This window comes from Mobula birostris, chromosome 10, assembly GCF_030028105.1.
Source record: "Mobula birostris isolate sMobBir1 chromosome 10, sMobBir1.hap1, whole genome shotgun sequence".
Classification (NCBI taxonomy): Eukaryota; Metazoa; Chordata; class Chondrichthyes; order Myliobatiformes; family Myliobatidae; genus Mobula; species Mobula birostris.
The window spans coordinates 34330099-34341385 of NC_092379.1; the positions used below are offsets into that span (position 1 = coordinate 34330099).

The 11287-nt window shown below is 45.2% G+C and overlaps 1 protein-coding gene across 1 annotated transcript in view; it reads left to right on the plus strand.

Annotated features, from left to right (window-relative positions):
* The window catches only part of ppp5c (protein phosphatase 5, catalytic subunit), an 89715-nt gene extending 82952 nt beyond the window's left edge, over positions 1–6763 (plus strand). The window contains exon 13 of the mRNA XM_072270145.1: positions 1053–6763. Coding sequence (XP_072126246.1) covers positions 1053–1115 — 63 coding nt within the window. The 3' untranslated portion in view covers positions 1116–6763. The remainder of the gene's footprint in view (positions 1–1052) is intronic.
* The last annotated feature ends 4524 nt before the right edge of the window (positions 6764–11287 follow it).

The following is an 11287-nucleotide window of genomic DNA, read 5'->3' on the forward strand; positions in this document are numbered from 1 at the left end:
CTTTCATTTCTAGAGGTATGGAATATAAGAGCAGAGATGTGATGTTGAGGCTCTATAAGGCGCTTGTGATACCACACTTGGAGTATCGTGTGCAGTTTTGGGCGTTCTCTCCCTTTGTGCTCCTTATAGGATATACTGACATTGGAGAGGGTTCAGAGAAGATTCACGAGAATGATTCCAGGAATGAAAGGGTGACCGTATGAGGAATGTCTGGCAGCTCTTGGGCTGTATTCCCTGCAGTTCAGCAGAATGAGGGCGATCTCATAGAAACATTCCGAATGTTAAAAGGCCTGAACAGATCAGTTATGGCAAAGTTATTTCCCATGGTAAGGGAGTCTAGGACAAGAGGGCACGACTTCAGGATTGAAGGATGTCCTTTTAAAACTGAGATGCGGAGAAATTACTTTAGTCAGAGAGTGGTAAATCTGTGGAATTTGTTGCCACGAGTGGCTGTGGAGGCCAAGCCATTGGGTGCATTTAAGGCAGAGATGAATAGGTTCTTGATTAGCCAGGGCTTCAAAGGGTATGGGGAGAAGCCAGGGGAGTAGGGATGACTGGAGAATTGGATCAGCCCATGATTGAATGATGGAGCAGACGCAATGGGCTGAGTGGCCTACTTCTCCTGTATTTTATGGTCTAAGATAGTAACAGTCGACATTTCGGGCTGAGACCCTTCTTCTGGCCTGCTGAGTTCCTCCAGCATTTTGTGTGTGCTGCTTAGATTTCCAGTATCTGCAGTGCTTCTGGTCTTTGTGCTACCTAGGAAGTAGTTGAGGCAAGTACTGCACATTAGAAGTATGTTGTCAGGTATGTAGATGACAAGAATTTAGAGGGATATGGATCAAGTGGGATTAGCTTGAATGTACACGTCTTGGTAAGCATGGTCACATGAGCAGAAGGGTCTTTTTCCAATTCTATGACCAGAGTTGGGAGGTTCCTTGGTTTCAACCGCTGCAAAAGGCTGGTTGAGTCAAGGACGATGCAGTGTGTCCTGATTACAATAAAGAGTGGCAGTGATTTTTACTGGGTAACGCCCATGTTTTCTTTTGCAGCCTCACCCGAATGTTAAACCGATGGCATATGCAAATTCGCTACTGCAGCTGGGAATGATGTAGCATCGGAGCATCTGGTTTGGACAGTAATCCCTCCCACAGGTGGGGAGGGATGGCATCAGGGTTTAATTTAATCTTCCTCACTAGATCTGCCATCTCTGAACCAAGTCTTCTACCTTTCTAGCACCACAGCCCTTGATGATGTGACCTGCCCCATGCTGTGCTAAGTTATGGAGTGTAAGTCAGCTGTCAGACACATGGCTCATGCACGGCCTGTGTTTAGACATACATCCTTGCCCTTCAGCGTTTGGTTTCAAATCAAATCCTGAATCACTGCACCAGTCAGACTCTGCTGAATAAAACAATTTAATATCCTAGTTGTTGCCAACCACCTTTCATCCACCTCCCTTCTGCCGTACACCTTTCATCTGCCTCCCTTCTGCTCAACCAGCCCAGTGGTTGATCTTGACCTCTGCTTCACTGCCAGAGGAGGAAAGAGGTGTGGCTGGTTCGTCATCTGATTGCCAGCTTTATTTGAACAGTCATGAGGTACTGAATCCCTCCACTATGTTTTCCACTCTATTTCTCAGTTCTGATCTTCACCTTCCCCCAAACTCAACTATCACAAACGTTTCATCAGCAAAATCCAAAAGTATATATATAATTAAAATTGTGATGCTTGGTAGTTTTATAGGCAGGAATATCTAGTTGGCAGTGGTATATGGTTTGCTACTTCAGATTGTAACTCTTGTCTTCAGCCATTTATCTCTGCGCCACTAGACTCCTGCCTGCAAATCCCAGTCAGAACCTTTCAAGCATTGGCTGTTGATGTCTCAACTGCCTTCTGATTCCATGCTCACTTGTTTCATCTGGTTAGGGTTTTTGTCTGGCTGGTGTATTGCAAGCAGGGTTACGCCTGTCACTTCTGAATGATGAATGGATGAATACCAAAGCTCTTAACCTATAATTGGCAACCTGTTTTCTCTAAATTCATGGGAAGTACGTTTTTTGTGCTTGGAGATAAAGCCTGAAATCCACCAATGTGGGAGTATTAGATTACATTAAATCTAATCTAGGTGTTTCATTACCTTTTGATCTTGAGCAAGCAATGAAAGATGGGTCTCAGCATTGTGTTCCCTGGGCTGACAGAACCATCATTGAGAGGGAAGGTTCTGGAAGTAACTTTGACCACTGACTCACCCTTGTAGATTAAGAGCTGTGGTAGCTTCCATGGTGGCAGACCTTTTTAAATAAATAAATCAATCAATCAATCTTGCGCTTCTATAGCAACTTTCACATCCTTGGAGTTATAAAATGCTTCCTAGACAGAAAAGTAAACTGTAACATGGAGTCACAACTTCAGGAAACACACTTGCCTATTTGTGCAGAGCAAGCTCCCACAGAAAGTAACATAATGGTGGCCAGTTAAACTCTGAGTGGTTAGCTTGGGCAGTGTGTTTTTGCAGGAAGGTACCAGGGCAGTGGGAAAATATGTTAGTTACTGAACTGAAAGGACAGATGGGGTGGCTAAGAGTGTTCTTTGGTCATTCATGCTGATGCATCCTTTCTCTGTCTACAGTGGTGGGTCCCTTGTCATTGATGCACGCTGTCCATAGAGATGTGTCCATGTTCTTAATTTGCTTTAGTCTGGTTTTGTGTATCATGTCATTGCTTTGTTTCCATCTCCAATGAAAGAATTTTACTTTGCATACTGCCCACAAGCTCATTAGAGTTTCTCACACATGCCTGAATTAGGAGATTAAATCGATGGGTTCAAATCAAAACCAATGACCAGGGTAGGAAGACAGATACAAATCAGATACTTTTCCTGGCATCTACAACTCCATAACATCTGGTCTGTACAGTCCAGCTTTGCCATTGCGGAGGGAGCCTCTTAACCCCAATCCAACCAGCAGGAAACTCCTTTACTGTTGGGTCCCCCCATTACTTTCTTCCCTGGCTTGAGGAGCTCAGTCAAACATTTCCATTGTAACGACGAGACTCACCTGAAGGAGTAGGTGAGTGTGGTAAGCATGGCTAACCAGAGGGTGAGGGAAGGAGAAATTTACAGAGCAGAGACCAGGGCACTGTATATCATATCCATTCTTCTTCACTCGGCAGTGGTAAAAGGAGCTGCATTTTTCAACACAATCTGCTTCGTGTGGCCTAAAATGTTCCACCTGCTCCATGACTTTAGAATGTACCAACACTGGCCCCAAGTTAGTACTCTCGCCACTCCCACTGATTGTTCTGTTTGGAGTTGTACTAATTGTTCTTATCATGATTAATTCCCCTAGATTGAGAATAACTCAGGTTTTGGTATAGAATTGATAAGTTATAATCGGGAGAAATGTCTGTTCAGATCTCAGTTTTACTCTGTAAGCCTTTCCTTTCCAACGTCATGGTGACACTTATGGTTTGTGTACCACTCTACCTCCAGGTCAGGAAGTTGGAGGTTCAAATCCATCCATCCATTCCCAACAGACAGCCAGCAAACTTCAGCCTGAGATTCCCTGTCTGGCACTGTTGGTGTTGCAGCGTTTTACGAGATGTTAAACAAAGGTCTAGTCTGCACTCTGCCTGTAGGCAATTCCCTGGGCTATAATTTGAGGAGGAACAGAGGAGCTGCCCCCAGTCTCCTGAGCCAACATTTGTCCATCAGCTAATGCCACAAAAAAGCTATAATAAAACCAGAAAAAATGCTGGAAACACTCAACAGGGTTGGGCAGCATCTGCGGAGAAAGAAACAGGGTTAATATGTTAGCTCAAATGATCTGATGAATTGTTCCTTTCTGTGTGGATGTTGAGTGTATCCAATATTTTTTCATTTTATTTCAGATTTTCCAACATCAGTCCTTTTGTTACATTTTCAGACTAAAAAACAAATAGCTTGGTTTTTACAACCACTGTTCCCTCTAAGCTGCGTGAGTGCATAGCCAGGCAGTAACTGAAACGCGCCCGTACATGGCCTTTGTTGCCATGCAGCTCGAACCTTTTATACCGCTTAATGTTTTATTAAAGTGCCACGCCATTTTTCCTGCTCAGAGCAATGGTTGGTCTGCACAGCTGTGAAAAGAATCAGGGGAACATTGGTTACAGTGCTGCTTTTCATAGCTTGCTGCACACAAAGTGGCTAATATGTTTTCCAGTCTCTACACATCAAAGGCTGCGAAAGAAATGTTTCTGCTCCCTTCACTACCCCAAACCGGTTCTCCAACACTGTGAAGATTTCTAGTGTCCACCTACCAACTGGTAGAAAGGATCCTGTCATTAAAATGTAAAGAATGTTTTCAGAGGAGGCTACAGATATGTACTTTGGCTTCTCTATGTTCTGCCTTAGTGTGACCCTGATTAATTTTCTCTTTTGTGATCTGTGGTTAAGCTAGTTTTGGGGGCCACACATATCTCTGAACAAACAGGCTATCCTTACAAAACGCTGGAGGAGCTGAGATCATTCATCAGGACTGGAAAGGATTGGGGAAGGCACCAGAATAAAAAGCTGGGGGGGTGGGGACAGGCTAGAAGTTGATAGGTGAAGCCAGGTGGGAAAGGTAAAGGGCTGGAGAAGAGGAAACAGATAGGAGAGCAGAGTGGTTCGTGAGAGAAGGGGGAGAAGGACGGACAGCAGAGGGATGTAGTAGGCAGGCGAGGAGAATAGGTAAGAGGCCAGAGTGGGGAATAGAAGAAGAGGGAAGGTTGGGGAGGAGGGGGGGGAAGAAATTCAGAAATCATTGTTCATGCCATCACGTTGGAGGATAGCTAGATTGAATGAGGTATTACTCCCCATCCTGAGAGAGGCCTCATCATGGCAAACAAGGGTACCGTGGACCGACATGTTGGAATGAGAATGGGGGATTGGCCTCTTTGGGCAGATAAAGCAGAGGTGCTTGACAAAGCAGTCCCCTAATTTACATTGATTTCTCCTTCCAGTGACCCTTTTTCTTTTTTCCTTTTCCTCTCCTCTTCCCTCTTCCTCTATTCCCCACTCCGGCCTCTTACCTCTTCTCACCTGCCTATCACTTACTCCTGGTGTTTCTCCTTCCCTTTCTCCCATGGTCCACTCTCCTCTCCTATCAGATTCCTTATCCAGCATTTTACCTTTCCCACCTGCCTGGCTTCACCTATCAATTCTACACTGTACTCCTTCCTCTCCCCCTAACCTTTTTTATTCTGGTGTCTTTCCCTTCCTTTCCAGTCCTGAAGAAGGGTCTCTGCCCAAAACGTCAACTGTTTATTCCTTTCCATAGATTGCTGCTTGACCTGCCAAGGTCCTCCAGCATTTTGTGTGTGTTGCTCTGGATTCCCAGCATCTGCAGAATCTCTTGTGCTAAGGCCAGCAATCATTAACTACAATCCCTTTAAAATCCTGCTCCCTAGTTGCAGAGTTAAACCGCCAGCCAGCTGAACATACTGGTTCCCCTAAAGAACTGAGTGTTCTTCCTGGTGTCCTATCCAGTGTTCATCACTTCACCCCCAACAGCCTCTATCCTTTCATGCTGCTTCAGGATCTTGATTCTTGTATTATTCAACAGCTCCTCATTACTTGGACACACCTTGAAGCTTCCCAATGCTGAGAAAGTCATTATTAAAATGAAAATTTCTTAGTGTGCATCTTTCAAGGTTCCTGCAATTTGACAGTTGTTGAGATGCTTGTGTTGCCTGTTTGCTTGGTGATAGACAGTGATGTTCCTCTAGGAAAGAAATGAAGAGTACTGTGACCAGCACAAGAGTTGTTTTGTGATTGCCCCTTCATATGTAGCCTGTTGCTGTTTGTTCAGTGTCATCGACTGGGAGGCTCAGTTCCCACTGGTAACACTGGAGCATGTGGCAAGCTTCACTATCATCTAACTGAGTAGAGGTAGGATTTGTATTCAAAAATGTTAAATCTTGGAAGAAGTGGCAATATGGGATCTCATCTCACTGGAGAACAGTACACTGTCCTGGGTTTTTCTATGGGGAAAAGTCCTAATCTTGTATGGAATGGGATGTACGTCTGTTGAGGGCAAGAGGCCAAGACCTTGAGTGAAAATACCTTCAATTAACATCCAATATTCCCTACTTTTTGTTGCCTCCTAACTCACTTATCACATAAAAACCCTCTAGTTTTTCCTGCCTGCTGTCAATGTTCCTTCTAGACACAGTTGATCTCCCAGGGATAGTGTCCGTGTCTTGTGGACTTCTGTACAAGAGTAAGCTTGTGTGACAATCAAACGGAGCCTCTGGAAAGCCCTGCAAGGTTGCAGGGGGATGGAAAAAGTGACAGGTTTCTTCCCAGACATCTTTTCATTTTCTGTGAAGATTCATCTGTGTGTCACAAGCCCACAGCCATGTTCACCCGTGGGTTCCTCCACAATGGCATGGTGGCATTGAGTTCTTCCTTTGCTGTGGAATCCATTTTGATTTACAGGTAAAAGTACCTTGGGCTTTGGAGATCAAAGGTTTCAACCAGCGAGGATTTTGAAATAGAAGGGAGAGTTGGGCAAAGGGTGGGGGAAGACTTGACGACCTGGTGCTCAGTTTAGGCACAAGAGTTTTATAATTGTATGTGTTTGCCATCATAATGTCACTGTCAAATAAAATTTTATTCAAATGTTAGAATTCTGAATTATATTTAATGACAATGTGCATTGTGGTGTTTCAAGACTTGCAACTACCTAAAGATTGTATTTGCCAACAGGCAACAGTATGTTAAATAAAAAGATTGCAAGGAGCATGTGGCTGGTGAAACCTTTGGTGGGAGGGATGTGGAAGGGAAATGTAGTGGACTGCTGCTGGATCACATTAACTGCTGATGAAGGGTCTTGGTTTGAAGTATCAACTGTTAGTTTGAATCTCTCCATAGATGCTGCCTGACCTGCTGAGTTCCTCCAGCATTTTGAACATTTCTGTGGATTTCCAGCATCTGCAGAATGTTTCATGTTACAGTTATTCACTGCTTCTAGTAGAATGCTTGTTGCCTCATTTCACCAAATGGTTCTGCTGAAAGGGTGTTGAAGAGAGTGTAGAGATTGTGACATGAAGCGGGAGAGAAGTTGTGCTCCACACCAGGAGTCATCAGTTAGTTGCACTTGACTGTGCAAAACATGAACAGCAGAGTGCCACAAGCAGCCCTCCACACTCAACTTCAAGGTCCTATGTTTGGAGCAAACCCTTCCTCCCCTGGTGGTGTACCGACTGCTCCAAGGTCAATATTACATAGGCCTCTGGTTTTCTTTAATCCATATCCCTTATAAGAGTGTCTTGTGTATCTGCCTCTACCACCACCCGTGGCAATGTGTTCCATGCAGCCACTACTGTGTTAAATAAATAAAGTAAAAACTCTGGCATCTCCCTTATTCTTTCTTCCAATCATTTTAAAATTATGCCCTGTTGTATTTGCCACTCCTCCCTGAGAAAAAGTCACTGGTTGTTCGTTATGCCACTTACCATCTTGTACTCCTCCAAGTCACCTATCATCTCTGCTCCAAAGAGAAAAGCCCTAACTCACTCAACCGATCCTCATAAGATGTGCCCTGTAATCGCAGTAGCATGCTGGTAAATCTCTGTACCCTCTCTAAAGCTTGCTCGTCCTTAATGTTATGAGGCGACCAGAAGTGAGAGTAATAACCTAAGCATAGGCTAACTAGGGTTTTATAGAGCTGTGAACCACCCTATCGTAGCATTTAGTGTAATGCCTTACAGCCCAAGAGATCAGAAGATCAAGGGTCAATTCCTACTGCTGTCTCTGAGGTATTTGTGTGTTCACCCTGTGACTGGGTTTCCTCCGGATGCTCTGGGTTCCTCCCATAGTCCAAAGGCGCATAGGTTTGTGTTAGTAAGTTGTGGGCGTGCTTTTTTTGGTGATACTTCCGAGCTGTCCCCGTCCTCCAGCTATGTCAGTTGTTGACGTGGATGGTGCATTTCATTGTATGTTTCAATGTACTTTGAGAATTAAAGCTAATCTTTTTCAACTTTAAAATCAGAACTGTGTCCTTTACAGCCCATCGTGTTCCTGCCAGATCACAGTTACCCAGCTTAAGCCCATCTCCCAGCACTGAGTCCCGGTCCCTGCTTCTACTGCTCTTTTGGACAATAGGTTCCAGATTCCTTCCTTATTCTGCGTGAAAGCTTTTCTGTCTCAAATTGCTTCTACCAATATTTAAATCATATGCTTTGATTAATTTATTTTTTCTATATTGATCATGGATTGCTTTGTACTGCTGCTGCTAATTTAACAAATCTGTCAATGTATCCTGGTGGTATTGAACCTGATTCTGAATCTGTTTTCTAAATGGGGAACAAATTCAGAAATCAAAGTTGCAAAGGACTTGAGGCATCATGTTTGAAGCTAGTACCCATGATGGACCTGGCTGAGTTTACAACCTCTCTCTGATCCTCTGCATTGGTGCACCGATATTAGATGGTGATGCAATCAGTTAGAATGTTGTCCACAGTACATCTTTAGAAATTTGCTAGAGTCTTTGACCGGCCTAATCTCCTCAAGCTCATAATGAAGTACAGCCATGGCATGCTCTCTTTGTAATACCTTCGCTCCAGAATAACGCTGCCTCACTTGGCTGTAACCACGTAAAGTTGAATGATGGTTAAACTTGAATTACATCAATATATTGGGCTCAGGATAAATTGCCCCCTGACGACGGACCCCCAAACTCCAGGCTTGAGCTCTGGCCCCACGAACCCTCATGCTTCTTGCTTGTGAGACATCTGATGCCAAGAATGTTGACACCCATGATATTAAAACTGCTAACAAGAGGAAATCTGCAGATGCTGGAAATCCAATCAACACAAATTGCTGGAGGAACTCAGGCCAGGCATCAATGGGGGGGGGGGGGGTGGAGCACAGTTGACATTTCAGGCCGAAACCCTTCAGCAGGCCTGGAGGAAAAAAAGATGAGGGGTACATTTATAAGGTGGGGGGGGGAGGAAGAGGGGAGGGAGAAACACAAGGTGATAGCTGAAACTGAGGGGGAGGGGTGGTAAGAGTTGGGGTTGATTGCTGAAAAAGATACAGGGCTGGAGAAGGGTGAGTCTGATAGAAGAGGACAGAAGACCATGGAAAAGAAAAAGGGAGAGGCAATGGGCAGGCAAGGAGATAAAGTGAGAGAGGAAAAGGGAGATGGGAAGTGGTGAGGGGGCGGGGTACATTACCAGAAGTTTGAGAAATTGATGTTCATGCCATCAGGTTGGGGGCTACCCAAAAATATATGGTGCTGTTCCTCCAGCATGAGTGTGGCCTCATCATGACAGTGGAGGAGGCCACGGATGGACATATGGGAATGGGAAGTGGAATTAAAATGGGTGGCCACTGGGAGATCCCACTTTTTCTAGTTGACGGGCGTAGGTGCTCAGTGAAATTGTCTTTCAATCTACATTAGGTGTCACTGATATACAGGAGGCCACACTGGGAGCACCAGACACAGTATAGACCCCAACAGACTCAGAAGAAGTGTCCCCTCACCTGGAAGGACTGTTTGGGGCCTGAATATTAGTGAGGAGGAAGTGTAGGGGTAGGTGTAGCACTTGTTCTCCTTGCAAGGATAAGTTCCAGGAGGGAGATCAGTAGGGAGGGACAAATGGACAGGGGTGCCACAGAGGAGGTGATTCCTGTGGAAAGCAGGAAGTTGGGGTGGTGGGGGAAAGATGTTTGGTGGTAGGATCCCGCTGGAGATGGTGGAAGTTGCAGAGAATTGTGTGCTGGATGCAGAGGCTGGTGGGGTGGTAGGTGAGGACAAGAGGACCCCTATCCCTGATAGGGTGGCGGGATGATGGGGTAAGAGCAAATGTGAGTGAAATGGAAGAGATGTGGTTGAGGGTAGCGATGGTAGAGAAAGGGAAGTCCCTTTCTTTGAAAAAGGAGGACATGCCCTTCGTTCTAGAATGAAAAGCCCCATCCTGAGAGCAGATGTGGCAGAGACAGAGGAATTGAGAGAAAGGGGATGGTGTTTTTGCAAGTACTGGGGTGGGAGGAAGTCTAGTCCAGTTAGCTACAAGAGTCCATGGGTTTGTAATAGACCTTACAAACCCATGTGGTCAGAGAGATGAAGAAAGGAGAGGGGAAAGTGCTCACCCTTTCCACTGCTGTCCCCTCAATGAGAACTGGAGTATGTTCTCCTGACTTCCCCTTCCTGAAGTGCACAATCAGTTCCTTGGTCTCACTGAGTCAGGTTTTTGTTTAATCACTCCTCTTTACCTTCTATTAACCCTACGGCAAGCTGGTGGCTTTCTATTCATGTCACTGGTGACGTTAGCATTTGTACCTCAGGCCTAATTAACATTGTGTGAAAGGTGTTGAGCCACATCCTGGATAGTTATGGTGTGGTGAAGACACGCCCCCCCCATGTCGGACAGGGTTGTGGTGTGGTGAAGATGACCCCCCCCCCCCCATGTCGGACAGGGTTGTGGTGTGGTGAAGATGCCCCCCATGTCAGACAGGGTTGTGGTGTGAAGATCCACCTCCCCCCCCCCCCATGTCGGACAGGGTTGTGGTGTGGTGAAGATGCCCCCCATGTCAGACAGGGTTGTGGTGTGAAGATCCACCTCTCCCCGCCCCCCCCCCCATGTTGGACAGGGTTGTGGTATGGTGAAGATTCCCCCCCCCCCCCCCAATGTCGGACAGGGTTGTGGTGTGGTGAAGACCCCCCCCCCATGTCGGACAGGGTTGTGGTGTGGTGAAGACCCCCCCCCCCATGTCGGACAGGGTTGTGGTGTGGTGAAGACCCCCCCCCCCCAATGTCGGACAGGGTTGTGGTATGGTGAAGATTCCCCCCCCCCCCAATGTCGGACAGGGTTGTGGTGTGGTGAAGACCCCCCCCCATGTCGGACAGGGTTCTTTCTTTCGTTAATAATCTTTTTATTGATTTAAAAGGAACATAAATACAAACGAGGAGAATTATCTCAAATATGTGTATCAATAACTGTACAAACAGAGATTAAAATAGACATTATCAAAATCATACATAGTGTTAAGCTGGTGTATAATATATAATAAAAATGAAAACAGCAATTCTCCTCTTATCAGTTCATGAAGAGGAAAGAAAAAAAAACTTTAAATTTTAAATGAGAAGAAAAACCCTACTACACTATACGAAAAAAAAGGGACTGGGCACTCCATTCTGAGGATATGACTAGAAAAGAAAAAGAAAGAATTCCTGATCAAATCTAAAACTTCAAAAAAAATTGGAAGAGTAATAAATCAAATCAAATGAAAATATTGAATAAAAGGTCACAAGATTTGC